Source organism: Phragmites australis, chromosome 9 (genome assembly GCF_958298935.1).
Source record: "Phragmites australis chromosome 9, lpPhrAust1.1, whole genome shotgun sequence".
Lineage (NCBI taxonomy): Eukaryota > Viridiplantae > Streptophyta > Magnoliopsida > Poales > Poaceae > Phragmites > Phragmites australis.
In genome coordinates this window covers 29900963-29924252 of record NC_084929.1, presented here as the reverse complement: position 1 = coordinate 29924252, position 23290 = coordinate 29900963, and the positions used below count along the sequence as shown (strand labels likewise).

The 23290-nt window shown below is 49.2% G+C and overlaps 1 protein-coding gene across 1 annotated transcript; it reads left to right on the top strand.

Annotated features, from left to right (window-relative positions):
• Positions 1 to 3635: 3635 nt before the first annotated feature.
• Positions 3636 to 14372, top strand: LOC133929071 (WRKY transcription factor WRKY24-like). The gene is made up of 5 exons (XM_062375664.1): positions 3636 to 4032; positions 4123 to 4329; positions 12628 to 13229; positions 13343 to 13504; positions 13592 to 14372. Exons 1-5 carry the CDS (start codon positions 3682 to 3684, stop codon positions 14013 to 14015), a joined length of 1746 nt encoding a protein of 581 aa, XP_062231648.1. The 5' UTR covers positions 3636 to 3681; the 3' UTR covers positions 14016 to 14372.
• Positions 14373 to 23290: the final 8918 nt, after the last annotated feature.

The window sequence follows — 23290 nt, the reverse complement described above, 5'->3', positions numbered from 1 at the left end:
TCATAGAGAAGTTGGGTACTTCTCTAGGTGGCACTCATGAACCAATGTACATGAATATGACCGTAACATCCAATCCATGAGCTAAGGCAAAAATAGCCTAATACATATCATTGTATATGAGGAGGCTCTGGCACCAAGGCTGAGGATCAAGGTGCAATCCTCCTCATCCTATGTGAGCCAAATTCTATGCAATTAGGTAATTTGTTCAAACCCAAAAGATACAAATTACTCAACCATGTATATCAAGCTGAATAACTCTAACATTAAAATTTTGTGGGGATTGTTGAGAAATACATGAATTTTTTAATGTTTTCTAGGCTCTTTCCCAGGTGGTTATGCTGGCCCATTTGCGTTTGTGCGGCCTAAGCCCAGTCGGTGAAGGTCGTATGGGGCATCAGTGCTGCTAGGGTTAGAGAGCTGGGGGGAAATGTGTGAGACGGGAGAGTGAGGGCTGGGGGTGGCAGTGGCGCAACAGCCCACAATTTCTCCGGGTTCGTAGGGCTAGAAGGAGTCGTCATCGCATATATTTAGAGGCCAGTTCCTTCTCCCTGTAAGGCATACAAAAAAAATTGCCATCCTCTTTGGTTCCCCACTGATCCATCTATATTTTGGTTGTCATCTTTGAGCTGGAGTCGAGGGAAGCTCGAATCTGGTCTATGGTGCTTCGGTGCATGAAGCAATTGAGTGGAGGATTTTATGTGTTGGTGTTAGTCGGAGCTATGAATGTTGAGGCTCGCCCGCACAAACCGACGCGATGCGGTGAGGCTCTGTATCTTTGTCTTCCTCGCTGACAGCAACGATGACGAATAGGATTTCTGGGACAACGGCTTTCTTGCCGTGCTTAGCCTCGATTATCGACTCATTTGAGTGCATAGCACTGTGAGTATTTCAGTTTCACTCCTCTCTCTTCCCATCTCCGTTAATCCAGATGGTTTGGTTGAGTGTGAAATGCTCTATGATGATTGAAATACATTGAAATTGGGTTTGACATCTAAGTACATTAGTTTAAGACCTATGTAGTTCTCTAGTTGTATGATTATGCTTAGTTGATTTGCAGGACTAGTGGCTGCTGTTGGTTCAGTTTGTTCAATTGTGATTGATGTTAAGCAGGCTTTCATTGTTCAGTCTTTGGTCCATAAATGTGTTGAAGAGCTACTACTCTATTGTTGTTCTGATTATAGCTATAATCTAATTTTATCCACTGAATTTATGTACCCTGGAAAAGAACAGCAGCAACGTCCACCTAAATCTTTCTTCTAGAGTTTTTATACAGGTTCTGAATCTTTTTGAATGCTTAGTTTCAACCCAATTTATGATGTGTAGCTGGCAATATTTGGGGTAGGACTTTATCTGTTTTAGGGCCAATTGTTGCAAATAATCTGAGAACTCTTTCATTTAATTTATCTTTCTACTGTTCAGATTTGTCAGCACACATGACTACTGTTATCATCTCTTTTGAACTGTTGTTGATCACTCATGAAATCATGTGTAATGGAGATTTAGTGTTCTGCTCTTGTACTTTCTTTTTTTGGGATATTGGTATCTATGTTTTTATTGTCGCATTTATGTACAACATATTCTCCGTATCCTTCCAAGTCAATGAAAGTTACATACATATGCAACATTATTTGGATAACGCATGATCACCAACAGAAGAAAATATAATGGATCCATGAGGAGTTGAGGACTGGTTCTCGGTTCAACCATTTTGTTGGCGAAGAAAACAGCATTCCCTTTCGGCTCTTCGCGAAGCTAGAACGTGTAGAACAGCTAGTTGTGCGTGTCTGCCTCCACTTGTGAGGCAGTTTCTCAGAAAGTTTTGTGCTGCCACAAACGAAACGCTTACTCCAGCTCCTTCTACACCTTGACCAGCTAGCCTATCTTCAGAGACCGATCGCCCAGGAGAGCGAGCGTAGCGTCGGCTTCACAAGAATCACATGCATCCATGCTTGTCTGAAGCCTACTTCGTGGTGACAGGCGAAATCGCTTTGAAGGAGAGCCTCATTTCCTGGGGTAATAGAGCTGCCGAACATAAAAATCCTACTGACATGCGGACGTATGACTTATTAGTACTATTTATGTGCTAAAATTCATATTAGAAGGATAGATGAGAAAAAAAATTATAGAATAGATGAGAGAATCAAAGAATGGATGAGTGTTAGATAGAATGGATAAACGATCGAGATAGAGTGAACGTGTCAAGGACATGCGAAGTTGCATTTCGAGCTGCCGTTTGAGTCTGAATCGATCTAACTCGTAAGTCTAAACTAGCCGTGCCCGTGCGTGACTAACTTCGATGAGAAATCTCGCACGTCGAGCACGCGGCGATCAATCGATCAAAGCTCTGCAAACACGCCAGTCACGTTGGTTGCTTGCTACTACGAACTCTCGCGTCTCTGCTTCACTTGCTCGTCCCGCACTTCCTCTGGTTGATTTGCCATGATTGAGACGGTCTGCCTGGCTTGTGGCAAAGATGTCAAGCCGAGCAAAAACTTAAACTAGCTTACATTTACAAACTTGCACTACGACATAACCCTGAAATCAGTTTGCGAAATTCGAGTTTGTCAGTTCTGAAAACCTTGTAAACTGCAAGCCCTTTTATGTTTGAAGTAAATTTTGTCTGCGTGCATGGCTTGACAATAACAAATCGGACTACTTAGAATTAAGCTTACAGTTTTGTATAACTAATCATTTAAACATATGAAGTCACATATGTCTAGAGTTTAAAGAAACTAGGTCAAACGAGCTCGTATTATATACAAATTTATTTGCGGTAGCTGAATGACCAAAGAAGAGGTCAAGCAATTCGATCATAGCTCTGACTCCAAGTGCAGCTGAAACTATAATCTGATCAGTTAAATGGGGTGAAAAATTCAGCTACAGAACCAGTCAAGTGATGCCAAGATCGTGATCCTTTTTGACAAAAAGAGTAGAAATTTAAACCGATAAATTGAATCTATAAACCCCGTGTCACTTATCTAGGATGGTTTACTTTGCAAGGCAGGTATCCCATTCGCCGCTTGACCACTGCACCGACCGATACGCTCTGATATGGCTTGCATAAACTAATCAAATCAGCGCATCTTCTACTATATTATTATTTAAGTATTAAAAAAGAGTCATCATATTCATTATCAAAATCATAAAATTACTATATTAATCAGAAAAAAAATCTAAACCACTTATTATTATAAACATATAACGGTCTAAATTAAACCAAAGAGTACATATCAAATACAATTAATAAATATTTAAATTTGGAATTAAAATTATGATTACATTTTGGTAAATAAAATATCTAAATACAAAGTCCAAATAAAATAGACTTAATAATAGAAAGACATTAATTTTTAATCAAATGTTATTATAATAAAATATTACAGTGAGTTTTAGCCACACTATTAACATATGTCATCTTGCTTGCTAGTTGTGATTAAGAAAGAAAAAGAAAGACCAATCCTCGGAGCAGGTCAAAGAAACCATCCACGACCGCGGCTCCTGTACCCGCTGCCGGCCGGCCAATCACGGGCCCCACCGAGCCGCCACGTAAGCAACTTGACGCGCTCCCATTGGTAGGTGGTGTCTATAACGAGCGGGGTTGTGGTTGCGGTCTCGCTGCACAGCCGCCAGGTAGAAGCCCCACGAGCGTTGACCGGTCAACGATCAAACATTCAAACCTCTATGAGAGCTTCGGCCTGTCCGTCTCGAGATCACCATCCTGCACGGCACCCGCCTTCGACCCTTCCCTTCGGCTGTCTCCTCCGCCTCCCATCGATGACCTCGACGCCGGCAAGCTCCAGTGCACCGGCAAGCTCTGGACCCGTCGCGCTCTCGTTCGCGACCAACTCCTTCGGTAACTTTCTAGGCGGTGGCTCAGCTTCCAGTGGCAGCGAGGGAATCGGGCTTTCGAAATTCAAGACCATGACCCCGCCTTCCCTCCCGCTGTCGCACCCGCCGGCGTCGCCGTCGCCGTCGTCGTACTTCAACGAGGCCTCCAGCTTCCTCGACTCGCCGATCCTCCTGACGCCCAGCGTAAGCACTGCGTCGTCACTGTCATAAACGACATCCCAATGAACGCAGCATGCTTTGATACCTAACGCGAATGTGTTCCTGTTGTTTCAGTTATTCCCGTCGCCGACGACGGGCGCGTTCCCCTCGAAGCCCTTCAACTGGATGGGGACAACGGAGAACCTGCAGGAGAGCGTCAGGGATGAGCATCGGCAGTGCTTCGACTTCACGTTCGAGACGGCGGCGGCGGTGCCCACAACGATGAGCGGAGCCACGCAGACGGCGTCCTTTCCGCAGTCGTCCATGCTGATGGCTCCATTGGTAAGTGATGAGCTTGAGCTGACATTCAAATGCAAAAGAAAGCTTTTACAAATGCACGGAAGATAGTCTGGAAAATTAAAGAAGACATAAATATGATCGGTATATGGGCCAGATATGTGGCTTGGAATCTAGAGTACCATTCACTAGTGACGATCCATCACAATTTTACTGGGAAAAATAAGAGCAAACCTATATTTCAGGCATATGAAACCATTCAATTTTTTAGTCGATAGATCTCGGCCATCTGATACTGATCTAATAGAACAGGAATTGTCTTCTACCTCTAGCACCTCAACTTCTCTCTGTTTCTCACTACAACTGCGTTCATCCCTATTAGGAAATTAGTCATCAGCAGAAGTAACAGATCGATGTACCGAGACAATACGCACGATCACAGATGACATCAGAAATACAATATTTGATAACGAGGTCCCTATTAGAAAATTAGCCATCAACAGAAGTAACAGATCGATGTACCGAGATAATACGCACGATCACAGACGACATTAGAAATACAATATTTGATAACGAGGTTCAGCCAAAGTTTATATCCCCGGAGCATGACTACAGGTGACCCACCCAACTAGCAACACTGGTCGCTTCCTAGGTTCGACAGAATAACTGTCAACCCTACGAACTTGTCATTATACCGTCATAATTATAAACAGCGGTCCTTATTTCATATTATAGGACCGAGATAGGTGACTAGAAGGAGGTGAATAGACGTCTTACAAATTTCTTACGAAATAGATGGCATACTCTTTGTTCACCCAACGCTTCTAAAAACACACAAACGGAAGCATAAAATTTAGAGTGACAAAATGAGAAAGAAAGTTAGAAGACAATATGACTCCACGGATGGAATATGAACTATATATTCTATTTAAGACCATTCTATATGTCTTTATGCACAAAAAATTAAAACTTTAATGAATAACAAAGCAAAAAGACAGTCATAGAAAAGAAACAACTCTGCAAGTTGATGGTATAGAGGCAAAGGGATTCAAGACTTTCTCAAATACATGAGTATATAAACGTTTATGACTCTAGCAATAAGAAGAATTACTTCACAAAAGTGGAAAAACTGCATCTCAAGAAGAAGAAGAAAATCATAACCAAAAAAGAAAAACTTGCAAACTTGCAAGGGAACCAATAGAGAGAGACTAGAATAAGGGAAATTCAAGCATATGAAAAATATAAACTTCAATATTCAAAGAGGTCAGTCCTATATTGGGCGGATTATAAGGAGTTTTCTTTCAAAAACTCTCACATATTATATAGGTTAAGCACTTATTTTTCTCTTCTCTAAAATCCTAGCACTAGGCTCTCAAATAGATAGAACAAGGGGCTTAAGTGGCTGATTTGAACTCTCCTATAGCTCTACCCCTCTATTTATAGGTCTAGAAAACTTGACTCATAAGTTTCCTAACTTGTTACCAAAATACTCCTCTCTTGTAGTACACTCATACCTACCACCGAAGGTATTTTGATCAATTTCTTGCTCCATCCATCGAACAGTTGTGATGCCTTCACGACTTAGCTTCGTCTCGACGCTAACTTCGCAATAGTGCCACATACTCCTCCAATCCTCCTATATTTTTTAGGCCCAACCGTGAAACCTCCTGCATGATTCTCAAAGTGTGACTCGTCACTTATTTACACATTAAGCAAGTGCTCTGATGTTGACATGTGTACTCCATCTTGCGATCCTGACCATTGGCAAGTCTCTCCCGCTCTCAATCCTTTGTGCCGTCTTGTCACTTGCACCGATATACCTTTCGCTTGATTTTGTCAACACGTCATCTTCATCCTCCATTTCATCATTTGCTTGACCTCCATGTGTACAGCTAGGATCACCCTTGACTTCGTCCGACCTCCTTAATCATCCAGCACCAAGCACCCGCTTAGTCCCGATCACCTACCGTCCACTGCAAGTTGCATCCGTCACCTGCACACCATGAGACAAGCAAACACATTTCTCCAAATCTAACTCCAGTTAGTCCATAACCAAAATACTCAAACCAAGCTCAAGCAATCTAAAACTCGACGAACCAAATCGACAATCTTGTCAATCACTCATCTCATATAAACCAAGACACATTTCAACTTTGTTTCTCAATATCCTCCTTGATGAGTGCATTGACAACACCTCAAAGTACAAAGATTTTGGTTTGAAGAAGATAGGCTCATCCAAGTGACAAAAACTCAAGAAAGAGCAAAAACATGTCACTTGGTATAAGAAAGGTTGCATAAGGGCTAAGAGAGGCAAAGACAATCTAAAAACCTCAAAAGAGCAATACAACTCAAAAACAAAAAAAATCAAATGCTCCCCTTGATGAATGCACATTTTTCATTATGCGAGATTTTTCTTTGATTTCGTGCAAATTTTTCATTTCTCTCATTTTTCATTAATTTCTCCCCCTTTGGCAATGCAAACATCAAAGATAAAATATTATACAATGCATGAACATGCAATCCTAATGAGCTTTCACAAGTATACCACAAAGTATTTGCAAAAGTTAGAAATATCAAAGGGATATGAAAAGTAGAAGATGGAGCTCACAAATGCATAAAGGCTCAAAAAGAAACAGTGACACAAGAATATAAAGTTGTACAAGCTAAACCCGAAGAATTAGTTAACGCATTTAATTTCACATAGCCGAACCATGTTCAAAGCGACCACCACATAAGCATCAACTCGTGTCGAGGCAATACAAGCATTAAGAACTAGCCAATTTCAATATCAAACTAGGCAAACAAGCATTCATGACAGTAGGCTTTGCAAACACTCACATATGAAATTAAGACTTAGTTAGATTAAGTGATTCAAAACAAAATTGATTATTTAGGGACATTTCTTTCATTTTTATCCTCAAGTTGCCTCTTATCAAGTAAAGTGTCGTGCGACTGGGTACGGCAAACACCTTAAGGCTTCAAGACAACCGTATTGGATCACATATTAGCACAAGATACTTGATTTCATAAGATTATTCATATTTTTATAAAGAATCAAATTTTCACATGATCAAGTCAAGTAGTGTCTTTGCGACACAAAGAACACATATTCCCTAAGATTCTATCATGAGCTAAACATTTGACAAAGAGATAAAACATAGTGTAATGTTCCTCAATCCACTGACTTAAACCAAGAAGTCTAGAGCAAGATATTCATTAAACTAGCCTTAACATAAACATTGACTAAGCCAAAGTAACTACGAACATGGTAATCAAGAATGTAGCATTTCATAGTCTAGATGATTCATAAAATTGTTAAATTTTATCTTAAAGAAAGTTAGGTTGCTTCAAATGTTTAATATCAAAGCATCAAGAGGAGCCTAAGATTAAAAGCTTGCTCCGCACAACTACTCAACTTAGTCTAAATTCAAGTCTAGTAATCGAAAATGCTAAAGACATACAAGTCAAAGCTCAACTACTATGATTATCGTATATGATGCGATACAATACAAATGCATCAAAAGTAAGATATAGTGTATACAAAGGCAACACCCTCACACAATGCTATAGGAAAAACACATCAAGAATGGCAAGGAAACCAAGAAAAGACATCAACATCTAACTCGAGAAGCACATACCATACCATCCCCGAAAGTGATGTACTCATGCCGCTTCGTCGTGGTGAGTCTGGAGAACCAATTTGAATTTCCAGTCATGTGATGCAAACAGTCTGAATCCATGAGCCGCATGTTCTCCAGGCCTGTCTTCCACCAATATATGAGAAGGATAGTAGGTGGATGACTCTGTAGTGAGGTTAGTTAGAAACCTCTTGGGAATCCAGTACTAGGTCATCAGCTCTGAAGTAGTAAAAGCAGAATTATGGAAATCATTTCTCACATGAGGAAAGCGACCACCATGACGGAAGAATCGTGGTCTGCTAAAGCGTTGTGACAAAAAGCCTCTGTTGCGCAGACCAAAACCATATAAACCATGGTATGATCCACACTGGGCAATGGCTCTAGAGGAGAACTGAAGAGTGTTAGAAACTCACGAGCGAGAGTGAGGAAAATGCTCATGTACACTAAAAGAGGGGCAGTACATGTCTCGGGTACTCCACTCCCACTCACGTCGCTTATCTCTCCTACGGCGAAAGCAAAATCCAAACAAGTGACCCTTCCTCTGACAGTAAATGCAATGGTAAAGTCTCTCGGGAGCTCGACTGTCAGTCACTCTGGGCTCTCTCACAGGGACTCTCACCTTCGGTTGTGGAGCTTTCTTGGGTTGTGGTGCGAGTTTCTTCTTGATGGGTTATGATGTGGGTTTTTTTTATGGGTGGTGGTGTAGCATCAATCTTTGACTTTTCGGCTTCTAGGGTAGTTGGTGTGGTGAACACAGTTTTACTCTTTCCATTGTAAACCACCCTCTCAAAATCCAATCCAAGAGCCAAACCCGTCTTATCAGCACACATCTTGGTCTTGACCAAGATCAAATTCATTTTTCCCTTACCCTCTAAGCACTTCTCCACTAAAGAAAAGAGATACTCATTTTCAATCAAAAGCTTTTGAACTTACCCTCTAACCCAGTTGAGCTTGTCCTGAAAGATTATGCAAGTGGAATAGTTTGACTACACATCTTTCAAACATCCAACACTGTTCAATCTAGATTCTAGCTCCTTAAGATGTTTGTCTTTCAGTTCAACATCCTTTATAAGCAAAGGGTAATTCTTGCAAGCACCTAAGAGAGTAGACCTAGACTCCTCCTCAAAGAGCTTCTTCTCAGCACTCTTAAGCCGATTGATAACTTAAGCATGCACATTCCGAAGCTCGACAAGTTTAACCATGACAATCAAATAATTTACACTCCTCAACATCAGGTCTAGACCTAAACAATGCAAGTTCAGTAGACACAGACTCATACTTAGGACTAAGATGCTTCAACTCATGCACAACTTTCTTAAGTAACTTATTCTAGCTAACAACAGCATCATTCAAAGTATCGACTTGGATGGAAAGCTAGTCGTAGGAAGGCAATACCTCAGAAGGATCAAGCTCGGGGTCGCTGCCGTTGTCGTTGTCATCCGCCATGAAGCAGAGGCCGTTGAAGTCCTTGGCCTTCTTCTTGCTCTTTATTTGCGATTCCTCCTCCTCCGGTTCTTCTTGAAGAAGGGCTTTATGTTCTTCTTCTTATGCTTGTTGTAGTTGTGGTCGCTATCCTCCTTCTTCTTGATCTTGGAGCACTCCACCTTGAAGTGAGTGGTTTTACCACACTCAAAATAAGTGCGAGAAATCCCTCTCCTCCGATGTCTTCTATTGTTGTAGAAGCGAGTGAACTTCACAATAACCGTAAGGTCCTCATCATCCAGTGCATCCACCTACTCCTCTGTGATAGAAACCAAGGAAGACAATGCAAATCCACTCTGTAAAGTGTTAGCATAAGAAAAACTAGCTCCAGCCTGATTGCCACCACTAGGTCTGGAAACCAATGCCATGTTCTGAGACAGGGGGTTTTCGAGACTGATCCGAGCCGTCTTGACTATCTCAGTGGACTTGAGCTTGCTGAAGAGTTTATCACAAGTTAACGTGTTGTAACTTAGTGACTCTTCAATGCTCGAGATCTTAACTTTCCATATGTACGGTCAAGAGCATAGAGAATCTTGATCGCTCTCTCGTTGTCAGAATAGTGCAAAATACCAGTGGATCTAAGGTTGCTAACAATTCCATCAAAACGAGCAAACATAACATCAAAAAACTCTACAGGGTTTTTTACGAATATCTGGTATTCCTGGTTGTACGTGCTCTGGCGCCTGGCCTTGATCTGGTTCTACGAACAGAGTGGACCAGATCCCATGAGCAGTATGAAGGTGTTAAACTCGGTCAAACTCATTTTGACTCAGGCTAGTGAACAATATATTGTGATCCTTGTTGGCAGCCTCATATTGTTCAATCTAGGCCAGAGAAGAACGAGCAGCACGAATCACATAGTTGGAGTCCACAATTTCCCATATTGCACTTCCTTGGCTTAGGAGATAAGCCTTCATACGCATCTTCTAGTAAGAAAAATCTTAACCATCAAAGAACAGAATTTTCTCACTTCTCTCCATTGTCGCATAAGAATCACAAAGTCGGTTAAGGTCAAAAAGTGATCAAACCGGCTCCGATACTAATTGTAGGACAGGGATAGGCGACTAAGGGGGTGAATAGACGTCTTATAAATTTCTTGCGAAATAGATGAGCTACTCCTTTTTCACCTAACACTCCTCAAAAACGCACAAACGGAAGCATAAACTCTAGAGAAACAAAGCGAGAAAAAAAATTCCATGGCAACATGACTCCACGAATGGAATATGAACCGTAGGCTCTATTCAAGACTATTTCATGTGTATATGTGCACAAAAGCTTGAAACTTGAATAAATAACAAAGCAAAGAAATAGTTGCCGAAAGAAGCAACTCTCAAGTTGATGGTCTAGAGGCAAGAGGATTCAAGATACTCTCAAATACATGAGTATATAAATGTTTATGCCTCTAGCAACAAAAAGAATTACTTCACAAAGGTGGAAAAACTGCATCTCAAAAAGACAAAGAAAATCACAACTAAAAAAGGAAAACTTACAAACTTGCAAGGGAACTAATAAAGAGAGACTAGGAGAGGAATTCAAGCATATGCAAAAACATAAATTTTATTATTCAAAGATGTCAACCTTATTTAGGCAGATTATAAGGATTTTTCTCTCAAAAACTCTCACCTATTACATAGGCTAAGCACACATCTTTCTCTCCTATAAAACCCTAGCAGTAGCCTCTACCCCTCTATTTATAGGCTTAAGAAACTTCACTTCTAAGTTTCTTAGTTTGTTACCAAAATACATCTCTCTTGTAATACATTCCTACCTACCATTGAGGGTATTTTGGTCCATTTCTTGTTCCGTCCATCGGACGGTCGTGACGCCTTCACGACTTAGCTTTATCTCGATGCAAGTTTCGCGATTGTGTCACATACTCCTCCAATCCTCCCACGGTTTTGAGGTCCAATGGTGAAACCATCTGCACGCTTCTCAAAGTGTGACTCGTCACTTACTTACACTTTAAGTAAGCGCTCTGATGTCAACATGTGTACATCCTCTTGCGATCCTGACCGCCGGCAAGTCTCTCCCACTCCCGATCCCTCAGGCCACCTTATCACTTGCACCTCCATCCCTTTCGCTTTACATTATCAACATGTCATATTCATCCTCCATTTCATGTTTTGTTTGACTTTCACGTGTATAGCTAGGATCATCCTTGATTTCACTCGGCCTCCTTGATCGTCCGGCACCAAGTATCTGCTTAACCCCGATCACCCCGCCGTCGACTATCAAGTTGCATCCGTCACCTGCACACAATGATACAAGCAAACACATTTCTCCAACTCCAACTCCAATTAGTCCATAATCAAAATGCTCAAACTAAGTTCAAGCAATCCAAAACTCGACAAACTAAATTGACAATTTTGTCAATCAGTCATCACATATAAACCAATGCATATTTTAACTTGATTTCTCACATATTTATGAGGAGGTCTAGTTACAATAATCCTACTAGGATTCTATTAGAGTCCTACTAGGATTTCACTATATACCGCTAATACAACACCAAGTTTTATACGTAGCCAACTCCGTACAATTATTCGACACATATCCAATAAACTCTACATTGGTGAATAATTTGCTACCTTGAAGCCGTTATACGTGAACCTACTTGTACATCGGACTTAAGTTGTCGTCTTTACCGCTCACCGATAGCTACCCGATTTACTCAAACTCACCATCTTCCGGAGACTCTACTATCCTTGTAACTTCAGACTCCGTAACTCCACCTGCAACTGAGAACATTTCTCTTCTATCAATACAGTCTCTTCGATCGAAATCTGATTCCTCCTTAGTCGTGACCTATATTTAACTCTAAAACACACAACTCTATCATAGATCTTAATTTTAATAGTATCTTACTCACATCTAACAGCCCCCTCTCTATCCGCCTCCGGCGCCTACCGCCCCTACCATGCTAATATGGCTCCGTTGGAACTGTCAACTTACCGCCTGTCCCGGCACTGATCCGTCCAAAAATGAAGAATCCCGTTGAAAAAAACCCGCCGACCAAGAAGGTAGACGTTCACACTCATCGCCTGAACTCAATCAAGTTTTCAGACATCTCGAACTTACTGACCACAATAGTAGTCAGTCAGTGTTTCAATAGTAGTTAGTCAGTGTTTCAACTCTAAGAGCAATAGTCAAAATTCTTTAGAAACCATTGCACCAATCGTGCATATGCTATGTGACGTCTAATACTATTGTTTCACTGTTGCAGGGAGGATTAGGAGACTCGTACAACGGCGAGCAGCAACAGCAGCCATGGAGGTACAAGGAACCGCCCATGGACTTCAGCACGCCATTCGAGGCGACCTCCTCGGGCATCCCGGCGGCGGCGACGCGGCCTGACATGCTCGGGAATGGTGGCTACAGTGCGGTGTCCGGCTTCCGCGAGCAGAGCCGGCAATCGTCGGACGACGGCTACAACTGGCGCAAGTACGGGCAGAAGCAGATGAAGGGCAGCGCGAACCCGCTAAGCTACTACAAGTGCACCTTCCCCGGCTGTCCCACAAAGAAGAAGTTGGAGCGATCGCCGGATGGGCAGGTCACGGAGATCGTGTACAAGGGCACGCACAACCACCCCAAGCCACAGAGCACGCGCCGGAGCGCCAGCTCGGCCTCGGCGTCATCGTACGTGCTGCATAGCGCCAACGATGCGGCGGCCGATCATTCCTTCGGCGCGCTGTCAGGCACGCCCGTGGCGACGCCCGAGAACTCGTCGGGGTCCTTCACGGACGAGATCAACGGCGTGAGCTCGCGGCTGGGCGGTGACGTCGGTGCCGACGAGCTCGATGACGATGAACCCGACTCCAAGAAATGGTGAGTCACCTCACCGCACCCAATTTTCGAACTAGCGGCAGGCTTGTTCGAGTTAATTGTGTGATAGGAGCGTAACAGCTGATCAGCTTGTATGGTGTTGTGTTTGCTTGCAGGAGGAAAGACGGTGACGGCAAGGAGGTCTCACTGGCCGGCTACCGGACGGTGCGGGAGCCGAGGATCGTCGTGCAAACGGTGAGCGCAATCGACATCCTCGACGACGGCTACCGGTGGCGCAAGTACGGGCAGAAGGTGGTCAAGGGCAACCCGAACCCCAGGTGCGTACGCTGTCAATCATCTAAGCACTACTGCTACGATTGAAGTGTTCGAGACGTGTGCGCTCACATGCATGGATGCGCCCTCAGGAGCTACTACAAGTGCACCACGGCCGGGTGCCCGGTGCGGAAGCACGTGGAGCGCGCGTCCCACGACACGCGCGCGGTGGTCACGACCTACGAGAGCAAACACAACCACGACGTGCCCCCCGCGCGCGGGAGCGCCTCGCTCTACCGCGCCGGGCCAACGGCGCAGCAGGCCGCGATCTACCAGGGCGGCGTCGTTCGGCCCGACGGGTTCGGCGCCAGCCACGGCGCGTTCTGCGGTCTCGACGGCGCGCAGGTGCAGGCCGCGGAGAGCGGCGGCGGATTCGCCTTGTCCGGGTTCGGCAACACGATGGAGACGTCGTACTCTTACTCGAGCCAGCAGCAAAGCGACGCGATGTACTACGCCTCAAGGACCAAGGACGAGCCAAGAGATGACATGTTCTTCGAGCAGCCATTGCTGTTCTGAACTTCTAACTGGCTGAATGAACCACTGCGAAATCGATTGGAAAGAAATGGTCGAATTTAGATTTCTGTTTAACTCGTGGAGCGATTGCGGGCGGCTTAAGATTGTCCCGGCCACGTTTGTTCATTTAAATGATTTGGTTGTAGGCCCCAACCGTGCAGATGTCTGCAGAAATGGTAGCCTTCAGTTAGTACTGTGTACACACAAAAAACTTGTGTGTACACACAAAAAACTTGTGGCGTAGGAAATAAGTCAGTGGCATATGATTTTCAGCAGTCTTGACTGCATTTTTTCCAATGAAAACTTGTTGTACGTACTCAGATCTTAGCAGGGGGAAAAGTTAAATGTTCAGTTCATGTATCCGCGTTATGCAAGAGCCAACATTTCCTTGTGACCACCGCAGTTAGCACATGCTCCGAAGCACTGAAGCAAGCGATTATTGTCGGGCATAAACAAGTCGATATTGGAGTGTGATGGCTTATAAGTTGGTTTTAACTTATCTGAACTATCAAGATAAAATTAATTCTACTAAGTGAAACACTTGAACTACACGGATCGAAATCAGAACATTAATGGACCGAGGTATACACCTTCCCCGCCACCATCGTGTGGGTTTGGGTCCATGTGGGTTTTGCACCCGACGAGTCCGAGTTCGCGTTCTAAATTCCACCCATGGGTCTGGAAGGTCAGGTACCCAATTTGTAGCGGGTGCGAGCCCGGGTTTGGTATTTCCCACGTGGGTGACCCGTGGGCACCCGAGATAGACTACTTCTCTCAATCTCTTAGCCTGACAGCCTGTCAGCCACTCGGTTGTCAGCCCAGCCCATTTGTCGAACGCTAGCCCTAGATCTGCTTCGGCTTAGCCTTACTGCGTTATCCATTCGCCCAATCGCCCTTGCCCATTCGGCCACGCCGCTCATAGCTCTCCGCACTGACGATCTCGCCATTTGCTCTCACCATGCGCCAGAACACCACTGTCGGTGATATGGGAACAAGGGGTCTCCGAGTCCCGAGGCCAGGACAGCAGAGTGCCACGTGGCGCCCTCCCTCGGGGATTATCTCCCCGAGGTCCGAGAAGACCAAGTTCCGGAGAGGGTGCTCGAGGCCATGAACAGTGGTCCCCGAATACCTGAGTTCCCCGATGACCCGAGAAGGCCAAGTTCCGGGAGAGGGTGCTCGGGGCCATGAACAGTGGTCCCCGAGCACCCGAGTTCCCCGATGACAAGAGAAGTCACAGTTCCGGGAGAGGGTGCTCGGGGCTATGAACAGTGGTCCCCGAGCACCCGAGTTCCTCGAGGACTAAGGAAGAGCATATCCGGGAGAGAGTGCTCGGGACTGTGAACAGTAGTCCCCGAGGCCCTGAGAAGTCTTTCGCCGGTGGTCCCCACAGGGGCTCGGCGGTGAGGTGTCAATTGGTGAAAGGTCCGATGCTGCATTTAAGAGGGCATGTGGCCTGTCACTTCCAACCACTCCTCCCACGCCTGCTGTCAGCCCCTGCCACTCCCTGGCAGGGAGGTGTGGGGTCATTTAATGCGGCGGGTTCCATCGCGTGTCATCCGGCGCGCCTCGGGATATCGTCGCAAGGATCGAGGCATATTGCCTGGCGCTCTGCTGTGTCAGGTTCGCTCTGACCGGGCGGGCACACGGGGTGCTCGGTGGGCTCTCCCCGCGGCACCCGCTGAAAAGCGGGATGATGACGACAGGACATGACGGGGGCGTGTTTTCAACCCCTCGTCACATCAGATTGCAGCCCATGATGGTTGCTTTCCATTTATGGTGCCTTGGAAGTCGCACCATCCTTTCTGGGCACGCTACCCGCCCCGACGGGGTATAAAAGAGGGACAGGCTCCTCGGAGAAGAAGGACGAACTACTCTAGATCGATCAAGCCCATAAAAACAATCGAGCTCACTGTAGGTCAAGTCCCTCAGGACTGAGGCAAGCCGACGAAGAACAGGAAGTACGAAGCTCTAGACTTAGACAAACATCCTTGTAACACGAGAGATCCTCAGAGACGCATTCCCTGAGCATTTATAGCATACACACAGGGGTAGGGTATTACGCTCCGTGTGGCCCGAACCTGTCTAAAATCCCCGGAGCATTTATTTCCTCCTGCATCTGATCATCCATTCCACATGCACCTCATTTACTCCCATTTATTTCACGTACGAGGTAGATTCAGAATCATCCCCCCGACCGAATCTCAAAGGGGGTCCCTCTGGATCCCCGCTTATGGAGTTCATCCTCCGACAGCTGGCGCGCCAGGTAGGGGGGTTGCATCCCTGAATCTGCTTTGTTCTCTGCAGAAAAGATGGCAGGTGGACATCGTCTCCAACGCACCGGCTCTAACTCCAGAGAAGAAGTGGAGCCCATCGCTCAGGAGGCCCCAGTTCCTGCTGCTCCTCAGCAGCAGCAACGGTCCGCCCGTACGGCGCTCCCCTCCCATGGGGACAACGGCGCCGGGCCCAGCAGGGTCGCCGCTGCCGTCGCAGGCGGGCCGCCTAACCCTCAGCAAGCGGCAGACACTCCTGCCGCGAGATCCACATCCGGACAGCGCCGGGCACCATTACGGCGCAGGCTCTCCTTCGGTGATGCCAGCCCTGGGAGTGCGTTGCTTGCAGCGCAAGCACTCCTCAGGCACCCGCCTGTCCAGGTAGCGGGGGAAACCCCAGAAGGCCGTTGGCTTCAGGAGGTGGCCGCCCTGGTGTGCACCGCTCATCGGCAGGTGCTGGCCGAAATCTCTCGTACCACCTCCTGCCGCGGCGCACCAAAGGCCGGTCCATCCTTAGGTGGCGGCAGAACCGGCCGTGGGGCCTCCAGGCGGAGTGCCGCTCCCCTGGCCACAACCGGACGCAGGACCTTCGCTTACACCTAAATGAGCGGAGGGCCGTCGAGGACGCGCGCGTCACCCTCGAGCGCCATCGGGAGTCCCGGCACGAGGCCGGGGCAGAGGACCAGGCTTCCTCTATGCCGGCCCGTGACCGCCGGGGTTCCCTGGCACGTCGGCGTTCACCCCTCAAGGGCACTGCCCGCGCTGCGGGATACGGCACAGGTTGCCGTGCGTTCACCAACGAGCTCCGTCGGGTCAACTGGCTCACGAAGTTCAGGCCAGAACTACCGGAGAAGTACGACGGGTCCATCGACCCCATCGAGTTCCTCCAGATCTACACCACCGCCGTCCAAGCGGCGGGCGGCGGTGAAAAGGTTATGGCCAATTATTTCCATGTAGCCTTGAGGGGCTCTGCCCGTTCCTGGCTTATGAACTTACCCCCAGGATCAATTAGTTCCTGGGATGATCTCTGCCACCAGTTCGTGGCCAACTTTCAGGGCACCTTCACGGGCCCCGGCCTAGAGTGCGACCTTCACGCTATGAAGCAACAGGAGGGGGAGACACTGAGGTGCTTCATACAGCGCTTTAGCCAGGTCCGCAACACCATCCCGTGGATAACCCCCCGTTCCATCATCGTCGCATTCCGGCAGGGCATCCACGATAAGCGGATGCTCGAAAAGCTAGGTACGCACGAGGTCGAAAACCACCGCGGAGCTCTTCGCGTTGGCCGACAAGTGCGCGAAGGCGGCGGAGGCTCGGGCGTGGCATGTCCGGCGCCCTGAGCAACCCGCTGCCGACCAACCAGGTTCTTCCCACTTCGATAGGTGGGAAAAGAAAAGGAGAAGAAGGCGTGATGCTGCCCCAGTTGTACCGGCAGAGGGCCCTACCCGTAGGTCGGTAGAGGGCCCTGACCGCAGGCCGGCACGCAAGGCGGTTGCCGACAGAAGGCCCGCTCCCGCGAGGGCTTTTGCTCCCACGACGACTCCCGCTCCCCCGAAGCCCGAGCCAGGAAAGTGGTGCGAGATCCACCAGACTGACTGGCACGACCTCACAGAGTGCCGATCGGTTAAAGGCCTCGTCGAGCGGCGCCAAAAGGAGCGCGAGGAGCGCCACAGGGGTGGCGACGACAGAGCTGCCCCCGAGAACCAAGAACTCGGGTTCCAGGAGCCCGAGCACACTGTCGCCTTCATCGACGGAGGCGCGTACACGCCCTCCTCTCATCGCTGCGTCAAGACCATGTGGCGGGAGGTGTGCTCGGCCACCCCGAGCACTGCGGCCGCAAGGCCCCTGAAGTGGTCGGACACCCCGATCACCTTCAGTCTGGCGGACCACACAGCGAGTACTGCAGGCGTGGGGCGACTACCTCTCGTAGTGTCCCCCACCATCTGCAATGTGAAGGTCAGCAGAGTGCTGATCGATGGGGGTGCAGGCCTAAACCTCCTATCCCAAGAGGCCTTCAAGAAGCTGCAGGTGCCTTCCCGGCGCCTAAAGCCGTCGCTCCTCTTCTACGGGGTGACACCTGGGCACACTCTGCCCCTCGGGTAGGTTGAGCTGCCCGTCACATTGGGGAGCCGGGACAATTTTCGGACGGAGATCGTCATCTTCGATGTCGCGGAAGTCCCTCTCCCCTACAACGCCATACTCAGGCGCCCGGCGCTCGCCCGGTTCATGGTGGTTTCGCACTATGCCTACCTCACGGTTAAAATGTCGGGTCCTGCAGGCCCTATCTCCGTTCCCGCCGAGACCGGCAGCGCCGTCTCCTGTGCCAAGCAGCTCTACTCGGCCTTGGTCTCTGCTCGGGCCGAGGTCGAAGGACACCCAGGGGGCCTGAGACCCTCTTCATCTAAACCCCGACTCGCCGCCGACGCCTCCATCCCCACGAAGGAGGTCATGGTGGGTGAAGACTCCTCCCAGGTCATCCGGATCGGCAGTGACCTGGGCGGCAAATAGGAAAGCGCGCTCGTCGCCTTCCTCCGGGTTAACATCGACGTGTTTGCATGTCAGCCATCTGATATGCCTGGGATCCCCAAGGAGGTGGTCGAGCACCACCTTGCTGTGCGACCAGACGCACTGCCGGTGAGGCAGAAGGTCCGGCGGCAGGCGCCCGAGCGCAGGAGTTCATCCGGGAGCAAGTCAGCAAGCTCCTTGACGCCAGCTTCATCCAAGAGGTCCTCTACCCAGAGTGGCTGGCAAACGCAGTCATCGTCCTGAAGGCCAACGGTAAGCTACGCATGTGTGTCGACTACACCGACTTAAACTAGGCTTGTCCAAAAGATCCTTTTCCTTTACCCCGCATAGATCCAATTGTAGATGCCACTGCGGGATACGATGTTTTTGTGTTTTTTAGATGCAAATTCGGGTTATCACCAAATCCGCATGGCCAGACAAGACGAGGAAAAAACTTCTTTTACTACCCCGGTGGGGACCTATTGTTATGTCTCAATGCCTTTTGGTTTGCGCAACGCCGGGTCATCTTTCCAGCGGGCCATGCGCATTACCCTTGATTCGCAGGTTGGCCGCAACGTCGAGGCTTACATCGATGATCTCGTGGTCAAATCCCGAGACCGCGCCACCCTGCTGGAGGACTTAGCCGAGACTTTCAATAGTCTCCGCACTACCCGCCTGAAGCTCAACTCCTCGGTTTCTTGGTCTCCAGCTGAGGAATCGAGGCCAATCCGGAGAAGATCCGAGCCATCGAACAGATGTGACCCCCAGCTCGACTCAAGGAGGTCCAGCGTCTCGCTGGCTGCATGGCGGCCCTGGGGCACTTTATCTCCAAGCTCGAGGAGCGAGGGTTCCCACTCTTCAAACTACTGAAGAAGACCGGTCACTTTGACTGGACACCGGAGGCCGAGCAGGCCTTCCAAGACTTGAAGAAGTACCTTACCTCACCACCCGTATTGGTGGCCCCCTCTGAGGGCGAGCCTTTACTGCTCTACGTCTCGGCCACTTCTCAGGTCGTGAGCAAGGTACTGGTGGTGGAGCGTGACGAGTGCTCGGGGCAAGGTGCTGGGTCCGAGCTCCCAGCTGCCCCCGAGCAGTCTTCAGTTCTCGGGGCTCCTCCCGAGCAGGGAGTCGAGCCCGAGACCTTGGCTCCTCCTGAGCAGGGAGCCGAGCCGGAGACCACGGCTCCTCCCGACCAGGGAGTCGAGCCCGAGAACCCGGCCGGCCCCGACCACTGCGCCGAGCTCAAGGGCTGTGACAAGCCCTCGGGTGAGGCCTCAGTCTGAGCCCGCCGTGTACAACGACCGGTGTACTTCGTCAGTGAAGTCCTCCGAGATGCCAAGACAAGGTATCCCTAGGCCCAGAAGATGCTCTATGCCGTACTCGTCGCTTCCAGGATGTTGCGCCACTACTTCCAGGCGCACAAGGTCTCGGTGGTAACCACATATCCATTGGGGCCGATCCTCCGGAACCGAGAAGGCATTGGGCGCATCGTCAAGTGGGCAGTGGAGCTGGCGGAGTTCGATCTGCACTTCGTCAGCCACCAAGCAATCAAAAGCCAGGCCTAGTCTGACTTCGTGGCGGAATGGTCGCCGGTCCCCGAGATCGACCATGAGGAGATTTCCTCGTATCCCGGGCAAGATGGGCCCGGGTACTGGGTCATGCACTTCGACGGCTCCCTCACGCTAAAAGGCACGGGGGCTGGAGTGGTTCTCACCTCCCCAACGGGTGAAGTACTCAAGTACGTCGTGCAGCTGCATTTCGGAGCAACCAACAACATGGCGGAATATGAGGGCCTCATCGTTGACCTCTGAGCAGCGGTGGGCCTCGGGATTCGTCGACTGCTGGTCAAGGGAGACTCCCAATTGGTGGTCAACCAAGTATCCAAGGAATATCAGTGCACGGATCCTAATATGGCGACGTACGTGGCGAAAGTCAGGAGGCTGAAGAGGCACTTCGACGGCCTGGAGCTGCGGTACATACCCCACCGCGACAACGCTCTGGCCGATGACCTCTCTCACCTGGCCTCTGCCCGGGCGCTCGTCCCAGCTAGAGCCTTTGAAGAAAGGCTCACACGGCCGTCCGTCCTGCCTACCGACCAAGATGAAGGGGAACCCTCGAGCCTAGTTGAGGGAACCCAGGCAGCACCCTCAGTGGGAGGTCCCGTCAGGGTGCTGCCACCCGGTGAGTGCGCTGCGCTTGCCGATGGTTCTCAAGATGCCTCGTGGATCAACGAGATCCGAGGGTACTTGAAAGAAAATATCCTTCCTGGGGATGATGCCTCTGCCGAGAGGATTGCACGGCAGTCCAAACGCTATGCCACAGTAGATGGAGATCTCTACCGGCGTGGCACGGACGGTGTCCTCCTGAAATGCATCACCCAGGCAGAAGGCAGTGAGCTTCTCACTGAGATCCACGAGGGCGAGTGTGGTGGCGATGCATCGTTCCGCACGCTGGTCGGGAAGGCCTTTCGGCAAGGCTTCTACTAGCCTACAGCTCTCCAGGACACTTCCGAGTTAGTTCGGCGCTGCAGGGCGTGCCAGTTCCACACAAAGCAGATTCACCAGCCAGCTCAGGCTCTCCATACCATCCCCCTGTCATGGCCCTTCGCGGTCTGGGGGGCTGGACATCCTGGGTCCATTCCCCCGAGCAATTGGGGGCTATGAGTACCTCTACGTCGCTATCGACAAGTTCACCAAGTGACCGGAGGCGGTCCTGGTCATCAAGGTTACCAAGAACACGGTGCTTCAATTCATCTGTGGTATCACAAGTCGCTTCGGTGTTCCAAACAGGATTATCACCGATAATGGCACCCAGTTCACAAGTGCCCTATTCGGGGACTACTGCGAGGACCTCATCATCAAACTCTGCTTCGCCTCTGTCGCTCATCCTCGGAGCAATGGGCAGGTTGAGCGTGCAAATGCTGAGATACTGAAGGGGCTCAAAACCCAGACCTACGACGTGCTCGCAAAGCACAGGAAAGGGTGGATCGACGAGCTTCCTGCTATATTATGGGCCAACTGGACCACGCCAAGTCGCACCACCGGGGAGACTCCGTTCTTCCTCGTGTATGGCACCGAGGCGGTCCTCCCCTCCGAGCTCACTCTTGGCTCACCTCGGGTGAACGCCTACTCTGAAGGCGAACAGGAACAGCGAAGACGCGATGACGTCGACCACTTGGAGGAGCGCCGGTGATGAGCCACCGTCCGAGCAGCCAGATACCAGCAGAGCCTGCGGCGCTATCATCAGCGTCACATCCGGGCCCGGTCACTCGAGGTTGGGGATCTAGTTCTCCAACGCGCCCAAACGCGCGAAGGAAAGAATAAACTGTCCCCTATGTGGGAAGGCCCCTTCATCATGACCGGTGTCCAGCAACAAGGCTTGTTTCAGCTGGCTACAGAGGACGGCCAGCCGCTCCCAAACGCGTGGAACATCGAGCATCTACGCAAATTTTACCACTATGTGGACATGTTTGTGCTCGGGCCAACCAGGCCAGGGGTCCCCCAAGCCCAAGTTGGCCGGGGGCTGCCACCAACCATGTAAGTTACCACTTCTGTACAAAATTGTCAATATACACTCTTATTCCGAGCTTTCTCTTTGGAATCCATATGTTTAATTTGTTTGGTGAGATGCTCGATTTGTGCAAGAAAACACGCTGTCTCTTTTTTTCCCGTTGATAAAAACGAATCCCAGTCGGTATGTGCGCTGGCAGTAGCTGCTGACTTAAGTCTGTTGTGGTAGGCTGTGGTGTCCGGGTGCATGGCAGTGCCCCGAGCACTACTGAGCTTCTAGGGTTCTCGGGTAATCCTACCGCTTGAGAAAAGAGTGGTCAGGACCACCTAGACCCCAGGGGCGGGCTGTCGATGCTCGATCTGGTTAGTCCTACCCCGGGCGCCACCGAACCATTAGACCTCTTAGTTATGCCTCTGTCTGTACACTTCGCCGGTCCGGGTATTCGAGAGGTCTCGGGTAAAAAACAAGAGTAGTCTATAATGAGTACCGCACTAACAAAGCACACCAAGCAAAGAGCCTTTTCCTATTTCTTAAGCTTATAGGTCAATGATTAAGAACAAAGCCGCCCGACCGAAAAGGGCCTCAGTGCCCAGGGCGCTGCTCGAACCTACGGGGTCCTCGGGTAATCCTACCGCTCGAACATGAGTAGTCAGGACCGCCTAGCCCCTGGTTCTCTCACCTGCTTTCCACTGCTCGGGCACTCCGTACGAGGGAACCAACGTTCCCGGGTGCCCCGAGCTCGAGGCATCTACCCCTCCTGGATCGGTCGATCGAAAGGCTGATAGTTGCCCGGTGAGTAGCTAAAGTTATATGAAATTCCTTTCATAACATACGCAACAAACTATTGTTCCCGGGTAATCCTCAGGACCCTCGCATTCTAATCTATTCGGCGAGATGGTCTCCTCGCACACAAAACCCTGCCCACGTGCTCGCTTTTCCGGAACGACAAAAATAGACAGTAGTCGGTGTACCATACAGGCGACAATGGCTGAC

What these genes read in the sequence shown, in the direction of transcription:
- LOC133929071 (XM_062375664.1), top strand. Translation starts at nt 3,682, where the DNA reads ATGAGAGCTTCGGCCTGTCCGTCTCGAGATCACCATCCTGCACGGCAC. An exon ending in GAACCCGACTCCAAGAAATG is followed by an intron (nt 13,230 to 13,342) that starts GTGAGTCACCTC and finishes GTTTGCTTGCAG; the next exon opens with GAGGAAAGACGGTGACGGCA. An exon ending in AAGGGCAACCCGAACCCCAG is followed by an intron (nt 13,505 to 13,591) that starts GTGCGTACGCTG and finishes ATGCGCCCTCAG; the next exon opens with GAGCTACTACAAGTGCACCA.